This window comes from Papaver somniferum, chromosome 1 (genome assembly GCF_003573695.1).
Source record: "Papaver somniferum cultivar HN1 chromosome 1, ASM357369v1, whole genome shotgun sequence".
Taxonomy (NCBI): domain Eukaryota; kingdom Viridiplantae; phylum Streptophyta; class Magnoliopsida; order Ranunculales; family Papaveraceae; genus Papaver; species Papaver somniferum.
In genome coordinates, this window is record NC_039358.1 from 74794169 (window position 1) to 74813728 (window position 19560).

Genomic DNA, 19560 nt, shown 5'->3' on the forward strand with positions numbered 1-19560 from the left:
CATTAATTATAGATTTTAACCCAACGAATGTAACTATTATCCATATATTTTTGTGTTATTCAATAGTATATGTCAGGATATATTTTAATATTGCACTGTCAACCCCTGACACGCCCGGTGCGTATGCACCGGGAAAGATACTCGTATATATATGGATAAATCTTGAACACGCGTTAGAAAATCAAAAACAGTGTGGATAAAGCCGTAAATACGTGCTAACACATGAGATTTTAAACACGCGTTACTCAAAATGCTGCAACAAACATGTTGACATGTATGTCCAGGATGTGTGCAGTAACTGCTAAAGATAATCCCTCATATTCTTAATAGCACATTTGTCACGACAATAAAAATTTTGGGTGAAAAAAAAAACCCTTTTACACTCTTTTATTTGTTTAGTTTGACAAAGAAACTATCTTCCGTTTTAGTTTAAGTTACTAATATATATAGTTAAACATTTGGGTAAGTTGATTAAAGAAGGTGAGTAATTGATTGTGCATCACAAACGCATTGATGCAACACTAAATGTTGCAATGCTGTGATTTGATACATTACCAATTCAACAATTTTAGTAGTCTTATTAAAAATAATAATAATTTGGTAATAACATTTAACGACAAAACTAGTGTTATAGTATTGAATCAACAATAATGAAGTGTCCAACTTCTAAATACGCATAAATGAAATTATAAGCACATGTAAAATAAAAGATAATTTTTTTAAACGTATTATGCAAAGACATAAGATCTTAAACACACGTAATCCAAATAGTGCTGCAACAAAGATGTCAAAATACACATAAATGAAATTTTAAGCACGTGTAAAAAAAAGATAATTTTTTTAAGCGCATTGTTGATAGTATATACATGTTACAACATGAGATCTTAGACGCGCATAACCCAGGTAGTGCTGCAACAAAGATGTTGACATAATATACCCAATACCCAAAATGTGTGTTGTAACTGATAAAGATAATCCTTGAGATTCTTAGAAGCACATTTGTCACGACAATAAAAATTGTTGGGTGAAAAAGGAAACCCCCCTTCACCGTCATGAAAGCTTTATTAAAAACTTTAAAGAGAGAATAGAATCAAACAATTTTCTTTCTCACTCACTCTTAAGATTACAATCTCATATTCGGGATTCCAATTGTTTAATCGCACTTAACAAAAAATACATATTACCACCTTATATCTTCAGAGAAGCTGAAAACCTAGGGTTCGGTTTTGTTTGAGTCGATTAAGAAAAAGTTAGGGATTTTTTCGAATTGGGGAAAAATTGGTGATTAAGATATGATAGAAATTGGTGGATCAAGTAGTGTTTGATCGCCCCGCCAAATAGGCGAGTGGCGATTTAATCTTGTATTGAGTGAGTTTTTGTATGGAAACGAGAAGTCGTAAGCGGGCGGAGGCCTCCTCAGCAGCCCCTTCTTCATCATCTCAACAACAACAACAGACAGCAACAACTCGTGCAAGTAAAAGAGCTAGATTATCAACAACAACATCTTCGTCTTCATCAGTTCCTCCTCCTCCTCCTTCTTCGATCCCAACTCGTTCCCGCCAGAATTCACGCTCTCGAGATTCATCATCTGTATCTGCTTCTGCTGCTGCTCCAATGGATTCAACCACTGAATCATCCGGTTCTGGTGCCCGCCGTGAACGGCGAGGAAAAAATCAGGTTGTTGAGAGAGAAAAAGATTCAGATAAAGGGAAAGAGAAGGAACCTGAAATTAGGGTTAGAGAAAGAGAAAGGGAAAGAGAAAGAGAAAGGGAAAGAGATGCAGAGAGGAGTTTAGGACTAAGTATGGATGGTGGGATTGATGATGATAATGATAGTGATGGAGCTGTTGGAATATTGCATCAGAATTTAACATCAGCTAGTAGTGCCCTTCAAGGGTTATTAAGAAAACTTGGTGCTGGATTAGATGATCTATTGCCTTCTTCTGGAATGGCTACATCTTCGTCGCATCAGAATGGAAGACTTGAAAAGATTTTGTCTGGGTTAAGAGCAGATGGGGAAGAAGGAAAACAGGTTGAAGCATTAACCCAATTATGTGAAATGCTATCAATTGGGACTGAAGATTCACTTAGCACATTTTCTGTTGATTCATTTGTGCCTATTCTGGTTGGATTACTTAACCATGAAAGCAATGCTGATATCATGTTGCTTGCTGCTAGAGCACTTACTCATTTATGTGATGTGCTCCCATCGTCATGTGCTGCTGTTGTTCATTATGGTGCAGTTTCATGCTTCTGTGCTAGGCTTCTCACCATTGAGTACATGGACTTGGCAGAGCAGGTAAAGTTCTTTGTTTCTACTGTTATTTCCTTTTATTACATGTGATGAGCATATAAAATTCAGTGACAAGGAACTAATGTAAATTAAGAGAGAATAATGTGGATTCTTTTTCTCTTAGTGTTATGCAACTTGGGTTTCTGATGTTTTATTATCATTAAGACCCAATTATCATTTTAGCATGCTGTAAATGATGAGTATTAAGTTTGATAATTGAGTTCCATGAACATGCAGTCGCTTCAAGCTCTCAAGAAGATATCCCAAGAACACCCAACTGCTTGTCTACGTGCTGGTGCACTTATGGCCGTGTTATCATATCTTGACTTTTTCTCCACAGGAGTACAGGTAAATTCTTCTGATAACTAGTGTTAGTTGATTATCTTTTGACTATGGAGACCAGATTTTCATATTTTGGATGTTTATTTAGTATACAATTGTTTGTTTTAGCGAGTAGCGTTATCCACTGCTGCGAATATGTGTAAGAAACTCCCTTCGGATGCGTCTGACTTTGTGATGGAAGCTGTTCCTCTGCTTACAAACCTTCTCCAGTATCACGATTCAAAGGTAAGGGCACTATTTCCAAGTTAATGTCGAACTTAAGAGTTTTACTTGTTACTTCTTGTTAAAATGTTGTACTTCACAGGTTCTAGAACATGCCTCTGTTTGCTTGACTAGGATTGCAGAGGCGTTTGCATCCTCTCCTGATAAACTAGACGAACTCTGCAATCATGGTCTGGTTGCTCAAGCTGCATCACTGATTTCAATCGCTAATTCTGGGGGTGGTCAAGCATCCCTTAGCACGCCTACATATACGGTAAATGAAAATACACTATGGAGTAGTCTTGATTGATTCATTGGACGTTATTTAACATCTAAGCTCATGCAGGGTTTAATCCGACTCCTTTCGACCTGTGCAAGTGGCTCTCCTCTTGGAGCAAAGACACTGCTCCTTTTGGGTGTAAGTGGCACTCTCAAAGATATTTTGTCCGGAGCTGGCCTAGATGCAAGATTGTCTGTTTCACCTGCTTTAACCAGACCAGCAGAACAGGTGTGAGCTAGTTTTTTCATTCTTTCTTTTTACTGTTTCTTGTTCTTTCTGCACCAACCTCAAATATCCTGATTGAAATATTTTGAAGCATTGAGAATATGCAAACAGTACTGTAGATGTGTTAGGTATATGTTATCTCATTCTTCTAACAAATTGGATTAGTCTATCTTCCTCGAAACAAAATAGTAGTGTGTGCATGAAACTTCCTGGGACCTTGGAACTTCAACCTTAGTACTCTAGAAAGGCCAATATCTCCGTTTTTGCCTTCCATTGCCCTTGGAGTAGGTCATTTCTATTGACAATTTAGCATTCTGCTTTCCTTGCTTTCTGATTGTTATGGTCCTATCACATAGATTTTTGAGATTGTGAACCTTTCCGACGAGCTTCTCCCACCACTGCCACAAGGAACGATTTCTCTGCCATCATGCGCTCATTTTTCACTCAAAGGATCTATTGGAAAGAAGACTCCTTCAGGCAGTTCTAGTAAACAAGAAGAGGTGAACGGGGCTGTTTCTGAGGTTTCAGCCCGTGAGAAGCTGTTGCGTGAGCAACCCGAGCTTCTGCAGCAATTTGGAATCAACCTCCTTCCTGTTCTCGTACAGGTCCGTTATTTTTACTCACTTGCTTTTGTGTGAACCAGTAATGACTCGGTGCTTCATGGATTTATTTTTCTTTTGTCTTCCACATTGGCAGATCTATGGTTCCAGTGTGAACGGTCCAGTTCGCCATAAATGTCTGTCAGTTATAGGCAAACTGATGTATTTCAGCTCCGCAGAAATGATTCAGACTCTAATAAGTGTAACAAATATATCGAGGTACTCTCTTTGCATTTCTGTTTACGTTCTTATGTACATGATATGTTTGAATCTCCAAATGCTGATTCACCAGTGTTTGAATTTATTTGTTTTTCCAGTTTCTTAGCTGGTGTGCTCGCATGGAAGGATCCACAAGTTTTAGTTCCTGCCCTTCAGATAGCTGAAATTCTCATGGAGAAACTTCCTGGGACCTTTTCAAAGATGTTTGTTAGAGAAGGGGTGGTACATGCTGTGGAGACTCTTATAGTGTCTGATTCATCAAGCTCTGCTCTCCAGGCATCTCCCGCTGAAAAGGAATCTGATTCTGTAGCTGGATCAGCAACACGTTCTCGGCGTTATAGACGGCGCGCTGCTGGCTCGAATGCAGAAGGAAATTCCTTGGAGGAATCTAAGTCTTCTGCTCCCATGAATATTGGCTCTCCCCCAGCTACTGTAGAAATTCCATCGGTTAATTCTAGTCTTCGTGCGACAGTTAGTGCAAGAGCGAAAGACTTCAAGGATAAATATTTTTCTGCTGACACAGGCACTGAAGTTGGTGTAACTGATGACCTTTTACGCTTAAAGAATCTTTGCAAGAAACTGAATGGCCGTGTAGATGATCAAAAGTCTAAAGCAAAGGGTAAATCAAAAGCTTCTGCTCTTCGCTTATTAGATGTTTCTGACGACAGCGAGGAGCATTTGGTTGGTGTTATGTCGGAGCTGCTAGCGGAGCTTAGTAAAGGAGATGGTGTCTCCACATTTGAGTTCATCGGTAGTGGAGTAGTGGCAGCTCTACTCAATTATTTTTCTTGTGGAACCTTTTCTAAGGACAGAGCTTCAGAAGCAAATTTGCTGAAGCTGCGCCAACAAGCTCTTAAAAGGTTCAAGTCATTTGTAGCGGTTGCTCTTCCTACTGGTTTTCATGATGGGAGTGAGGTTCCAATGGCTGTCCTTATTCAGAAGCTTCAAAATGCATTATCCTCCTTAGAGCGTTTTCCAGTTGTATTGAGCCATGCATCTAGGTCAACTGGTGGTAATGCACGCCTCTCCTCAGGGTTGAGTGCATTATGCCAGCCTTTTAAGCTGCGTCTTTGCAGAGCTCAAGGGGAGAAATCTCTTCGTGATTATTCCTCAAATATTGTACTCATTGACCCACTGGCAAGTTTAGCAGCTGTGGAGGAGTTTCTTTGGCCCAGGGTCCAACGTAGTGAACTCACACATAAGGCTTCAGGGAATACTGATCCTACGGCAGCTACGGGAGCAGATGTATCATCACCATCTAACTCTACTCCGGCTTCATCTGCACGTCGGCACTCAACAAGATCCAGATCATCAGTGACCATAGGAGGTTCAGCCAAGAAGGACCCTCCGCAGGAGGGAAATGCAAGTTCTTCCAAAGGGAAAGGTAAAGCTGTTTTGAGATCTTCCCCAGATGAGCGAAGAGGACCCCAAACAAGAAATGCTGGACGTAGAAGGGCAGCTACAGACAAAGATGCACAACCGAAACCTGCTCAGGCAGACTTTAGTTCTGAGGTACATATAGCCCAATCATTAAGCCTCTCATTGTTGCGTTATATGATACTGAAATATTTGTGTTTAATATCATATGTTTAAAAAAATTGGTGAAATTTAGAGGAAGTGACATACTATGTAGGCTCTACAAAGAAACTTTGCTACACATTTTACTCCACAGGAAATTGTAATTAGGTAAAATCAAGTCATCATGGGTTAAATTTTGGTTTGGACCCAATCCCATTAATTTTGCGTTTTTTTAGCTGTACATAATCTTGTATGGCCATTGTGCGATAACAATCGAAACTGGTATCCATGCTTTGTAGTCGGAAGAAATAGGTTTTTAGGCTTATTCTAACATTTAAGAAACCAATTTGGTGACTAGAATTATGATAGGATTAAACATTACGTGTACCCCTTCGTTACATCATGTTTCCAAAAATGCCACTTGCCAGCCCTCTACTTGATAGTTGATCCGTTGATAAAGGACCACTTTCCATGTCATTCTGATTGACGACTCGGTCACAAAGCTAAGCTGGTAAATACATGTTGTCGTTCTAAACCACTGTATGAAATATATAGGTTGGAGTAACATGGCTTAATGAAGTTAACACACCCCGTTTATCTTGCATGATTTATCCTCTCGGATTAAATTATTATGAAGACTAGTACAACATAGCATACACCCCGTTTCACTGATTCCTTCTCCTCTTTTAACTTCTGATATAAATTTCTTAATAATCATTTCGATATTTTGTTTGGACTAGTGCAACGTAGTCTGCTCATGTTTTTTCTGTCATTTATCTTGCTTTCTTTATATTGAAGCATTCTTCTGTGATGGATGAATATCTTCATCACTTGAGCCGATGACATTATATCTATGAATAAAAGTTACTCTACGGGCTGCGCAATGGTTTGCGGCTTTGCGCTGTTTGAGAAGTAGCTAACCAGAAGCACAACAAAAACAACATGCATTTTCCTAAATTCAGGACATATTTTGTTTACCATTTATCATGTTGATTTCAAATTTGAGTGAGGTATTTCAGGCAACAAATTGTTTAAGTTAACAGAACTAGGAAATGTACAAAGTTCATAGAAATATACAAATAGACAGCGAATGATGCAGATCCGACTGTGAAAGAGTGGCTGTACTCGTGTATGCCAATTTTGCACAAGGCCACACCCTTTCATCTATACTTCCTGTCTGATGCATAATTTAATTTAGAGCTGTTTAAGATATCTTCACATATTGCCTGGTGCAGGATATTCTTCTATCAAGAGTTGTTGTTTTAGTTTCCTGTTCTTACATGGTTATCACACAAACACATTCATGTATCATGCTGACATGTTACTGCTACATCTTTTATCCCCTAGGACGAGGAGTTGGACATCTCTCCCGTGGAAATTGATGACGCATTGGTGATTGAGGAGGATGATCTGTCCGAGGATGAGGATGATGACAATGAAGAAGAGGTATATGTTATGTAGTTGATGGAAGTACCATTTGCGTCCACCCTTTTTCTTTTAGCTTTTTCTTTAGACAGTTCAGTTGGTGGCTAATCTACATAAACACGGATTTACTGAATGATGTCGTATCACTGTCAGTATTAAAAACTGTATTTTGGTGGTGGGCTGACGTGAATGTTGAATTTTCGTCTGAACTGCGTGATATACATATTTTTCAGGTATTGAGAGATGATTCTGTCCGCCTATGCATGGCTGAGAAGGTACACGATGTGAAACTTGGAGATTCAACCGAGGATGCGTCTGCGACAAGGGATAGTCAGACCACTCCTGCTGGTTCTAGTCATAGGGCTTCCACTCTTAGAGGCATGGAGTCGGGTGACTTCCGAAGTGGGGGGAGCTCTTTTGGCACAAAGGGTGCAATGTCATTCGCTGCAGCTGCTATGGCTGGGCTTACCTCTGGTAGTGGAAGAGGATTAAGAGGAGGTAGAGATCGCCGTGGGCTTCCAGTAGGTGGTGCCTCTAATGATCCTCCTAAGTTGGTATTTTCAGCTGGTGGCAAGCAGCTTAACAGGAATCTGACAATTTATCAAGCTGTCCAGCGTCAACTTGTGCATGATGAAGATGAGGATGGTGATGACAGGTCTAATGGGTCGGACTTTTTATCAAGTGATGGGAACAGGCTCTGGAATGACATGTACACTATTATGTATCAAAGGGCAGAAAGTCAAGCTGACAGAACGTCTACAGGAGGGTCATCTTCTTCTGCTACAGCAAAAACGGTGAAGGCTGGTTCCGCTTCTAACTCCAGTTCTGAGCCCTCATGGCAGCAAATCTCACTTTTTGACAGCATCTTGCAAGGAGAGCTCCCTTGTGATTTGGAGAGATCAAACCCTACCTATAACATACTAGCCTTGTTGCGTGTATTGGAGGGTCTGAACCAGCTAGCAGCCCGTCTACGAGTACAAACGGTGTCTGATAACTTCTCAGAGGGAAAGATTTCTAGTCTAGACGAACTAAGTACGACTGGCTCCATGGTTCCTTCCGCAGAATTCATCAATAACAAGCTTACGCCCAAATTGGCTCGGCAAATTCAGGATGCCTTAGCACTCTGCAGTGGTAGTCTTCCATCATGGTGTTATCAGTTGACCAAAGCTTGTCCATTCTTGTTTCCTTTTGAAACTAGGAGGCAGTATTTTTATTCAACAGCTTTCGGATTATCTCGTGCACTTCATCGGCTCCAGCAGCAACAAGGTGCAGATGGTAATGGCTCAACGAATGAAAGAGAGGTTCGGGTTGGGAGGTTACAACGACAAAAGGTCCGAGTTTCTAGGAATCGCATTTTGGATTCTGCTGCAAAAGTTATGGAGATGTATTCTAGCCAGAAGGCTGTGCTTGAAGTCGAATACTTCGGAGAGGTTGGCACTGGGTTGGGTCCCACTCTGGAGTTTTACACCCTTTTAAGTCATGACTTGCAAAAGGTCAGCCTTGGAATGTGGAGGTCTTCGACATCGTCAGAAAAACTTGCAATGGAAGTTGATTTAGATGAAAAGAAAAGTAGAAGTGGCGATCCTGGAGATGCAAAGAAAATTGAACAGGATAATGCTACTAATGGAAGAGATCTTGTACAAGCTCCTCTTGGGTTATTTCCGCGCCCATGGCCTCTGAATTCAGATGCTTCTGATGGTAATCAGTTTTCTAAAGTGATCGACTATTTTCGGCTGGTTGGACGAGTTATGGCAAAAGCTCTTCAAGATGGTCGACTTCTGGACCTGCCTTTGTCGACAGCGTTTTATAAGCTGGTGCTTGGCCAAGTAAGAGAAACTGCAATACTTGTTTCATGTCCCTGTTTCTCTTTTGTATTAAGTTTTTTTCTTTCTGGAATCTGTGTATACTTTACATACCATGGGGGTATTCAATCAGGTTTTAACATTCTACTTCACAACAGGAGCTTGATTTGCATGATATTCTATCATTCGATAGCGACTTCGGGAAGATTTTGCAAGAATTACAAGTTCTTGTTTGCCGGAAACAACATCTGGAAGAAGTAGGTAGTGACGGTGGTATTGCAGTTACCGATTTACGTTTCCGAGGAACACCGATTGAAGATTTGTGTCTGGATTTTACTGTTCCTGGCTATCCAGAGTACATCTTAAAACCAGGGGAAGAAAATGTAAATGAACATTTGATTTGTCCCATCTTACATCAGCATGCCATCTTTTAGTTCCAGCATCATTTACAGTTATTCTGAATGTCATTGTGATTTTTGTTGGTTAGGTGGATATTACTAACTTGGAAGAATACGTTTCCTTGGTGGTGGATGCTACTGTGAAGACTGGAATCATGCGGCAAGTGGAAGCATTTAGAGCAGGATTTAATCAGGTAACGATTTTCACTTAGCTTGTATATCATGCACTTAGCTCGCATGCTTGTGTTTATATCATGCACTGAGCTTGTATAATGCGAATTTTCTGATAATCGTTGTTGGATGCTATGACTGGTAAATGTTAGTGTTGCACAGTCCTCATCTTTGATATGATATTGGATAGTTTGCATTCATCTACAAATCTTTCCTCTTTCTTGGATAAATGGGGCAGTTACTTTTGTGAATGTTGTGTTTGATACTCCTGACATTTTGGAATTGAAATGCATATTGTTTGAAGATTAGAAATTCTACTTGTCACTATTTTGGTCCAAATTGATAAATTAAGTCTGAACTTTCTCTTCTTCGTTCAAAATAAACACAACAGGTGTTTGACATTTCATCGCTGCAAATATTTTCTCCACATGAACTAGATTATCTACTATGTGGCCGTCGAGAATTATGGAAGGTAAGTGAGCTCTCTTGTATCTGGTTAGCTTGTTTCACATGATTATCCTTCAGAACTGAGAACTTGATAACTCTGCAGGCTGATACGCTTGTTGATCATATAAAGTTCGACCACGGTTACACTGCCAAGAGCCCTGCCATCGTTAATGTATGATCTCTACACTTGTTGTGTTTGAAGGAGAAATTGGTGTTTTCTATATGCTGAAATCTGACCTCGTCAAAATGTGTTGTTTGTTTTCCCTTCAGTTGCTTGAAATCATGGGAGAATTCACCTCAGAGCAACAGCGTGCCTTCTGTCAGTTCGTAACAGGAGCTCCCAGGCTTCCACCTGGTGGCCTGGCTGTTCTGAACCCCAAGCTAACTATAGTGAGGAAGGTATGTGGTTGATATTTCTTATTAGTTGCAGGTGTATAAGTTAGCTTAGTTACTGGGAATGCAATGGTATTCCACTTGTAGGTCAGCAACACCACAGAATGCTAGCCATATGTTGGTGTTTGGCTAAAACTGTGCAATTTTGTTCATTCACCTTTATCCATAACATGCAGACATTTTGTTCTTTGCTTAAATGATGATTGTATATATAATGAAATGCATGTCTGGTACAGCTCTCTTCAACCGCTTCAAACACGACATCAAATGGAAATGGTCCTTCAGAATCAGCAGATGATGATTTGCCCAGTGTGATGACTTGTGCTAATTACCTCAAGCTTCCTCCATATTCAACGAAGGTACTCAATCCATACTTAGTAAATTGAATATTGCAGTATGTCGAACATATTTCATTATCTTTGTACTGTAGCTTCATTAATATTTTCTGTGTCGACAGGCAATTATGTATACGAAACTGCTTTATGCTATCAGTGAGGGGCAGGGATCATTCGATTTATCCTGAGTATTCAACAAGCCAATTTCCATTGGTTAGTATATATTATCATAGTATATGCTCTATATCAACAAGCACTCAACGCAGTCAAAACTCCACCAACATTCTGGAGATTGCTTTCATCAATCGTGCTCGAGGAAATGATTCTCTTGCTGTCCCATACTGAAGAATGGTCAAGCTTCTTTTCTTCTTCTTTCGGTTGGCTTTGTAAATTCTTAATTCATCTCAGCCAGTCATAGCGAATTCTTTCTGTTTCGTTTTTGGATTCCCTTCACAGTTCTTCAATAATGTGTTGAAAGTTTCACATTTGTTAGATTAGTAAAAGTTCATATTTTTCTGCCATGTTCGGATACCTTCTTTTCCTCTTACCTTCTTTTCCTCTTTTTTAGTAAGAAAGCTAGAGGGTAGGATTTTATTTCACCAAGTCGTCAGTCAGGATTGATAACAACCAGAACATCTTATGGTGCTAAGCTTAAAGCGTAGATTGCCAACGTCTTTACTTGTTTGGCTTGTGTGCTTATTTTTATGGGTGTATTTTAATTATTCATACAATAGGTGATAGTCTATTGGTGGTGACGGGGGTTTGGGTGGTGACGGTGATTTTAGCTAACCGTCTAGCTGTTAAAAACTACCATGAACCGATTGGAGTCTGTGACCCAAAATTTAACCAGCCTCCCGGCTTACCTTGCTGGCAAAAGCTGCCATTAAATATCCTGGCAAAACATCCCGTCTTATGACATTCCTCGAGCATCAAAATTTTCTCGGAATGTCAAAACATGCGGATTTCTATGACGCAACAACTATAAGCGTGTTCTGATACGCAACAACTATAAGCGTGTTCTGATATTATTTTTCTTGTACATAAGATTATACTACCATACTACTATAAAAAAAGAATAAGGGGGATTTATCTTGCACTCAAACTGGATGTCCAATACCAGTGGGATTTTCTTATTGCTTTTATGAAAAGGATCGGATTTGGAGGCAAATGATGCGGTTTGGTCTTGCAGTGCATTTCAACTACTAAGATTTCAGTACAAGGCAAGGAGATCGAATCTCCAATCTCTCTGTACCTCCTTTTTATTGCTACGGAGACTTCTTCAAGACCCATGGTTGTTGAAGAGCACCTCAAATCAGTCTTCTTGAACATGACTGCCATATTTTTGCCAACGCTAACTTATAATATCAGGTAAGAAGCTCAGTCCTGCTGCTTGTAGAGGTAGATGGATATTTTTGCCAACGCTAACTTGGATAATATCAGGTGAGAAGCTCAGTCCTGCTGCTTGTAGAGGTAGATGGATATGAGTAGAAAATATTTTGGGAAGTAAATCGAAGTTGTTTGCTATTTTCCGAAGTAAATGCATTCTGTATTTATAAGTAAGATTCGTGAATAGAAAGAGCAATACGTATTAGAGGTCTAAATAACAGAGACGATGAAAGAATTGGTACTCACGAACTAATACATGCAAGCCTAGCTGAGAAAATGCAAGTCAAATGCAAGCCTAGCTGAGAAAAATCTTTTGCCAACCGATCAGAATCCGAACTCAGTGAAGTCCAATAATCCTCTCTCCCATCGTGCGATAAATCTCATCATTCTAGTTGACTCTCAACTGATAGTTGTCTTTAAGAGCTGGCACCTCAACAACCTAAATTTTCAATGGCATTTGCTCTCTGATTTCATTTTACATGTCAAAAATCCATGACATGAAAAGAAATGCTGTCGACAGCTCCCACTGAACAACTTCTTCTTGGGCCAGAGAATATTGGAGATTAGTGAAATAAATCTTTTTCCACCCTTCAGGTTGTACATTTGGCTGCAACCAAATAAATTTTGGTTATATTGCTGATGATGATGCGCTCCCATTTTGGCCCTCCAGAACCTCTTGCTCGTTGACCCACATCTTCAGATGGACATTCCTTCATAACACAAGCTCTCAATACGAAAGAAGCTGTTCTAGGGGTGTTGTAAAATGGTACACTTAATGTTACTTTGTTGATCTCGTTATACCCTCCAATTTGGTTCATATCCAGAAACACATACTGAAATAGACCCGCCTCCTGTACAGACATCTTCAGACACAATCTGTCTTTGTCTGATATGTTGAATAATGTGATTTGGAATGTAACACCGGCGGGCAATCCAGAAACAAAGGAAAGAGGGTTTTCTGAGTTGTTACCTGGTACACCGAGTTCTGCCTTGATGTGTTTTAGCATTCCATCAAACACCATTTCTTTAAGTGAAAATAAATCAAGTAACCTTTTAAACGAAAACTGCTGACTCAAAGCACCATCATCAATGTATCCCCTTTCACTCAATGACTTTCTCAGTTCTCCAGCAAATTCAGAAAGTTGAATGTGCAAGTCCTCACAGAGAAGCTCAATGACGGAGATGGTAGATTGCACCCTCTTCAATGTATTAACATTACAACAGATCTCCATTTCGGACAACCTCACAACACAAGCAAGAAGTACCAATTCTAAGATATGTAGTTCTTCTTTTTTACTCAACCCTGAAAACTCGTACCTTAGCTTTCTAAGATTATAATCTAGCTTTTCCAATAAATGATCCAACATTCCTGTTTTCAGATAATGGAACTTACTTAATGGCAGAAAATGAATCCATATTTCTGCTATATGTTGGACTACCTGAACATATTGAGACGCAAAGGCCAACAAACCAGTTGATCTGTTCGAGTTCACAGCTACTGTTGCCAGCTCTTTACTGCAGCTCCTATATGTAAGAAAAAAGAAAAGCGAGTATCATAATATTTACCGAATAAGTAAAGAAATAGTGAGCTGCATGAGAAATTAGTTTAAGAATAGAACCTCGAAGTCTTTTGTACTTCATCTGTGAACCCTGATTTTATCAGTTGCCAGGTAGCAGCTACTGTTCTGAGAATAAGATTCACGTTTTTCTCTGCCTCCTCGTCCGTGAAAATCACTTTCCATTGATGAGATAGAGGGAAAGTTGTTTGCCTTAGATCTCGCATATCATTTTGAAATTGATCTTCAGAGGCTCCACCACAAATTTGTTGCAGGGGTAATACTTGATTGAATATCTCATCAATATTATGAAGCGGAAGCTTTCCTCCAGCAACATGAAAGAGATCATCCTCTACAGATGCAGGAACATGTGTAATTTTACTGAACTTGTACAAATAGGCCAAAAGGGCATCTTGAGTCGCACAATCTTTTAAAGAAATAACAATTCTTCCAAGAAAAGGAATTGCATATGAAAATACTTTTGTTGGAATCGAGCATGCAAGACGTTCATGAATGGCTAAAACCAATATTGCAGCTACTCTTGGATTATCAAATCTGAGCTCTTCTTCACAGGATGGTTCTATCTGTAAGCAGGGCAGAAGGGAAACAAAAATAAGGGAACAGTTCTCTTTTACATTTGATACTATTCTAAATGGTGAGACAAGAAAAGACAAAAACCTCTTGAGACACTTCTGTAACAAAGCTGACGGCAAAACTTCCATGGTTTCTACCCATATAAAACAAAACAGAGAAGATATCAGCTTCGTCCTGGGAGGAGAACAGAGAAAAAGTTATACTCTATAAAATTTGTTCGGGATCATGAAGTGTCAACCAGAATAAAACTACAACAAAAAAAAAATTGTAACTGATGTACACACCTCAGGATAAGTCGTCAAGTTGGTAAGAAGGCCATTAATTGATGATTTAAAAATCTTCATAAATGGCAGTTCCAGTAAACTGAGGACCTTTCTGGCTGCATGTCTAATCAAGTTACTTGCATCCACCAGGGTACCAAGAAACTGCAAAGATAGGCCCAGTACAAGATATGAGATAATTGGTAGGTCTAACTTTTGAAAACCAAAAACTTCTCTCGTTGAATGTGTTGCCACTGCCCAACAATGTGATCCAAAAATGCAATTATACGTATTATGTTTAATGGATGCTCCTTGGTTTCATTAAAAGAAAGTACAATGGACAGGAGGAATACCATATGCATGTGTGCCTCTTGCACCTTTAGACGATCACATGTCACCACACGATACATTGTCTCCAATGTTTGCAACCGAACAACCGTAGAATGGTCATTCAACATGTCCATTAACAAATCCAAGGCATCAATTGCAAATCTGACAGAAAAAGCTATAAGCATCCCCAAGGAATAACATGCTGACTTCCTGACCTTCAACAAGAGCAATAAGAAGAGTGCAGTGTGTGAGAAAGTCGAGTACAAGGTGTAGTCAACAAAGCAGATTGTATTGCAAATACTAATAGAATGACCTCATAAAATTCGTCCTCAAGTCCATGAATAAAAGCATCAGCAGCATTTGAAGCTGGTAGGTCCAAATTTTTCGCGTTCCTCTTCCCAGGAAATTTTCTTTCTTTTAGGTTACCCAGGACTTTCTTTGACAAGGTCTGCAGTAGTATATCTTCAGACACCATCTTCATTTTCCCAAGAGAGACAAAAGCTTCATTCCGTACTTCCATACTCATATCTCTTACCATGGAACACAGCTGAAAAAGAACACACATTAAAAAACCCAAAACAGGATTAATCATAATTCATCGCACAACATTTGGTTCCAATTCAGTCATACAAGTACCTAGAAAACAACTCAAGCAAGTCCTCCTCGAAATTCAAGCACTCACACTTTTCCTAATGATTTTCACAATTTTCTAACTATCAAAATCAAATATGTTCACATTTCAATCCTTCTAATTTGAAGTCCAACTAGTACCATACTAGAGACTCGCAAGAAATCCTAGACACATGGTACCAATTGGTGTCCAAATCTATTTTTCAATCACATTAACTGTCTAATTTCAAGCATTACCTGAACAAACACCGAATCCGACCAATCCTGCTCACCAACTTCCATACCAGAATCCGGTAACATCTGCCCCCACTCACAGACCTAAAATTCACAATAAACTCATTTCAACAATACACACGGACATCGAACTAAGAACAACATAGAATCGATTCGACCACTTACCACACCAATTGCAGCCGCCCTAACACAATCATTTCTATCAACAAACAAATCAACCGCCCCATCATATCCTTGCGCAATCAATCCACCGTTCTTAAATTCCACAACTGACTTACTCAACCTTACTAAACCATCTAAAGAAATTCTTCTCACATAAGGATAAGGATCATTAACAAAACCTAATAAAACTCGAAGTAAAATTTCATCTCGAATCCGAAATCTAAACAAATTCTTAAAAATCCAATACCTAACAGACACAGATGAATCAAAACAAAGCTCAATTATAACATTCTCATCAAATTCAGTAATAGCATATACTAAATTTTCATCGTGCTCAGCAATAGTGAGAAGAACTGATAGAGATTCAACTTTAAATTGCGAATTAACAGAACTACCGAAAGCGAAAGAGCGCACCGTGTCGAATACGATACTTGTGAAGTCACGATGATGAGTAGCTATATCACAGAGGAGTTTGAGGTAATGATTTTGATTTTGATTTTCTAAGGTTTGTTCTTGTTCTTGTTGTAGATACTGAGTTAGGGTTTTGAATACAGCAGAGATGATGTGTTTAGAAGTAGAAGGGTTTACGATTAGTGACCTAATTGAAGATATTGAAAGATTTGATTTCTGAATCTCCTCCCAAATTTCTTCGCCCATTTTTTTTAGCGGATTCGCGCCATAACTGAATGTGTTGGGCGGATTTATATCGAAGCCAACACTGTTGGATTTCATCTTATATCGTAGCTCTTTTGTAGACGGTGGATTTTCGACAAACACTAAAATCGTAAATCCATAATTATACATACTCCTGATCCAGCAATCAGATGAGTATTGAGGCTCATGTCTCTTATCGAAAACATGAAAGCTCATGCCACAAGAATTTCTGACTGAGAATACTGTCTCTCAGGGTATATGTAGATGTGTAGTCTCTCAGCTGAGACAACGACATATCTCATGAATACTGAGCAATTTTAGTAAATACTTCTATATAGAATCGAAAGCTTGTCTGCTAGTATAGATCAATAACGTCTTCAGGATGTAACAATGTTTTCCCTGACTATATAAAAGAAATATGATGCTTCAACAAGCTCATATCACTCAATTCCTGAAAAATTAATGTTCCTAGACGATCGTACTAGTATAGAGCCCTCAATTAATTATTCCTAAATTATTAGATTCGTTAACTGAATCCCTGGAAAATATTCTAGGTTTTTCATAATATTTCGTTACTTCAATTCATGGTTCTTCCCAACAGAATTCCAAGGGTTAGTAATAAATATTCAACACACGAGCATCTGAGCACTATCGAATAAGCCCCGACCAAAATGGTGCAAGTGTACTCAGCAATAATGCACTAACGAGCACCTGAATGCACGAACGAGCATTCCAAAAACACGAAGGAATGATGAACCTATGCAAAATAGGAAGAAAATAATAAACAATAAAATATTAATCATGGCGCTGGGAGACTGGGCCCACCGGCCGACCGGTCGTGTCGTGGCCAATCCCACGCCCAACTTTATATTTTATCATATTTTTATTATTTTCCCTGATCTCATGAAAATCTCTTCATTTGAGCAAATATCCTTCGTTTCATGAAAATTCCTTAAATTCATGAAATTTCCTTCAACCCATGAAAATAATATAAACTTAGGGAAACTCGTGGGACCGGGCCTTAGCCGGCCGGTCATGCCCAAGCCGGTCCCACACGTCCTTATTTAATTATTATTATTTTTTATGTTTCCTTCATCTCATGGAAACTCCTTCAATTCAAGGAAACTCCTTGATTTCAACAAAACTCCTTAATTTCATGATATTTCCTTCAATCCATGAAAAATAATATAAAATTAGGGAAACTCGTGGGACTGGGCCCTAGCCGGCCGGTCATGCCTTAGCCGGTCGCACACGCCCCTTATTTTATTATTATTATTTTTCATGTTTTCCTCATCGCATGAAAACTCCTTGATTTCAACAAACTCCTTGATTTTATGATATTTCCCTAAAATCATGAAAAATATTGTAAAATCAGAAAAAGTATCTTGGGACCGGGCTCTTTGGCCGGAGGGCCATGCCTTGGCAATAGACGGTCCCACTCTTCATGATTCCTTCATTTTTATTATTATTTTTCTTCATCTCATGAAGTTTTCTCAGTTTCAGCAAAAATCCCTGATTTCTTCTCAAAATATTGCTCAAACGCACATTAGAAAATATCAAAATTCTCAGGACTGAGACACAAACGCTATGATAACATGAGCATACAACCTTGACCGACCAAGGTTGGCTCTTTGGCTTGCAAGAGGCCGGTCCCATATATTTTCATCATTTGACCTAATTTTTTCATATTAGGTTCAAACTCTTCCAAACAATTTGGAACTTCATAAAATGATTGTCAGTCGATCCCGTGACCAATCAGGGTCGGTTTCATGATCCCTTGGTCGGTCCCTCATCCCTTCATAATTAGATTTTAACACCTGAGCAGACGAGCATTATTTTAACAAATGATTAAACCAACATTTAATCATCCTTTCACCAACTGGTCTTCAAGAGACTTTGGTATTTTGCTCACTTGAGCATCTGGGCGCTACATGGTCGATTCATCATCCCATGTAGCCGGTCCCTCCTTCATTTCATGAATGATTTTCAATAAATCGTCAGTTAATCATTAATTCAACAACTGATCAAAATTAGGGTTTTGAGTCCAAGGTTCATAATTCCAGATTCAAACACTAAATTTTATGTTGATCCCGTGATCAGCACTCTAATTAATTATACTTGGTTTGGTTGCCATTATTTTAAATCAATATTTATTTGGTCCTGCTGCCAATACTTCATCAAACAAGCAACATTTGCTCAGACAAGCAATATTTGCTCATACTAAGGAATATTAGTTCAACTATCAATATTCAAAAATTCACCAAGTGAGCAACATTCGTTCAGATGAACAATAAAATATTGGTTCAACATTTGCTCAGATGAGCAAATATTGGTTCAACAATAAATTATTGGTTCAGATGAGCAATATTGGCTCAACAATAATATATTGGTTCACGAATTGAACTATCAATATTCAATAATTCATCAAACGAGCAACATTTGCTCAGATGAGCAATATTGGCTCAGATCAAGGAATATTGGTTCAATTATCAATATTCAACAACTCATCAAATGAATAATATTTATTCACTTTAGCCATCAATATTTATTCGAGAATTATATCTCTGTCTCAACAGACACGTTCAATACGTGAGTTTCAGAACGTTTGCAAATCACGTTCAACTAAGCAATACATGGACTCATCGTCCCACGAAGTCAACAACTGACTAACTAAAACCACGAGACATCAATCGTGTCACATTGGGGGATATTAACTAGGGTTTTGGTCTGGAGGTCTATGGCACGTGTGTTCATACACATGATGAGAATGTGAGCAAGTCATGCAATCAGTTGGAGGAGTTAGAAAAGTAGTGGATGGAAAATCAAACAAGTCTCCGCACGATGAGTAACTGGTTTTGACACGATTTCCCACTTCCCCACTCTTTGACTCCAGCAACTGTCACACTTCATGGGATCAAGGTGTTCATAATTCTAGCAATATAAATAAGTCTCTGAATCATGATTGAGGGAGACAAGAATTTTTCGACAAGTTCATACAGACAATCTTTCGTCTATACGAACTCATCGTCTGAGAAATCACTCTCAACTGAGCAAATTCAATCATTCAGAACTTTCCCACGCAGAATACACAACGCACTTACAATCTC

At 39.0% G+C, this 19560-nt stretch overlaps 2 protein-coding genes across 5 annotated transcripts; one reads left to right on the top strand and one right to left on the bottom strand.

The window, feature by feature from the left end:
• The first annotated feature begins 1015 nt into the window (after positions 1-1015).
• On the top strand, positions 1016-11168 carry LOC113290949 (E3 ubiquitin-protein ligase UPL3-like). The gene is made up of 17 exons (XM_026540531.1): positions 1016-2298; positions 2530-2640; positions 2743-2859; positions 2939-3109; positions 3182-3343; positions 3697-3945; positions 4037-4158; positions 4257-5670; positions 7024-7122; positions 7335-8927; positions 9062-9286; positions 9391-9495; positions 9864-9944; positions 10023-10091; positions 10190-10318; positions 10549-10671; positions 10770-11168. The coding sequence occupies exons 1-17, from the start codon at positions 1381-1383 to the stop codon at positions 10833-10835; spliced, it is 5754 nt and encodes a 1917-aa protein (XP_026396316.1). The 5' UTR covers positions 1016-1380; the 3' UTR covers positions 10836-11168.
• Positions 11169-11170: 2 nt separating this feature from the next.
• LOC113290953 (protein SIEL-like) lies at positions 11171-16551 on the bottom strand. 4 transcript variants are annotated; one of them, XR_003331610.1, is made up of 9 exons: positions 15803-16550; positions 15641-15721; positions 15087-15320; positions 14797-14988; positions 14468-14608; positions 14268-14357; positions 13653-14173; positions 12280-13557; positions 11171-12191 (listed from the first exon to the last, which is right to left on the bottom strand). XR_003331610.1 is itself a non-coding variant. In XM_026540542.1 (9 exons), the coding sequence occupies exons 1-9, from the start codon at positions 16529-16531 to the stop codon at positions 12624-12626; spliced, it is 2838 nt and encodes a 945-aa protein (XP_026396327.1). In that variant the 5' UTR covers positions 16532-16551; the 3' UTR covers positions 12142-12623. The 4 variants fall into 4 exon arrangements, 3 of the variants coding, with proteins under 3 accessions (XP_026396327.1, XP_026396330.1, XP_026396320.1); XM_026540542.1 differs by having other exon boundaries at positions 12142-12919; positions 13004-13557; positions 15803-16551; XM_026540545.1 differs by having other exon boundaries at positions 12142-13557; positions 15803-15933; positions 16214-16546.
• Between the last annotated feature and the right edge of the window lie 3009 nt (positions 16552-19560).

What these genes read in the sequence shown, in the direction of transcription:
- LOC113290949 (XM_026540531.1), top strand. Translation starts at nt 1,381, where the DNA reads ATGGAAACGAGAAGTCGTAAGCGGGCGGAGGCCTCCTCAGCAGCCCCT. An exon ending in TAACCAGACCAGCAGAACAG is followed by an intron (nt 3,344 to 3,696) that starts GTGTGAGCTAGT and finishes CCTATCACATAG; the next exon opens with ATTTTTGAGATTGTGAACCT. An exon ending in ATGATGACAATGAAGAAGAG is followed by an intron (nt 7,123 to 7,334) that starts GTATATGTTATG and finishes CATATTTTTCAG; the next exon opens with GTATTGAGAGATGATTCTGT.
- LOC113290953 (XM_026540535.1), bottom strand. Translation starts at nt 16,531, where the DNA reads ATGAAATCCAACAGTGTTGGCTTCGATATAAATCCGCCCAACACATTC. An exon ending in AAGAGGCACACATGCATATG is followed by an intron (nt 14,609 to 14,796) that starts GTATTCCTCCTG and finishes CTATCTTTGCAG; the next exon opens with TTTCTTGGTACCCTGGTGGA. An exon ending in TTACAGAAGTGTCTCAAGAG is followed by an intron (nt 14,174 to 14,267) that starts GTTTTTGTCTTT and finishes CCCTGCTTACAG; the next exon opens with ATAGAACCATCCTGTGAAGA.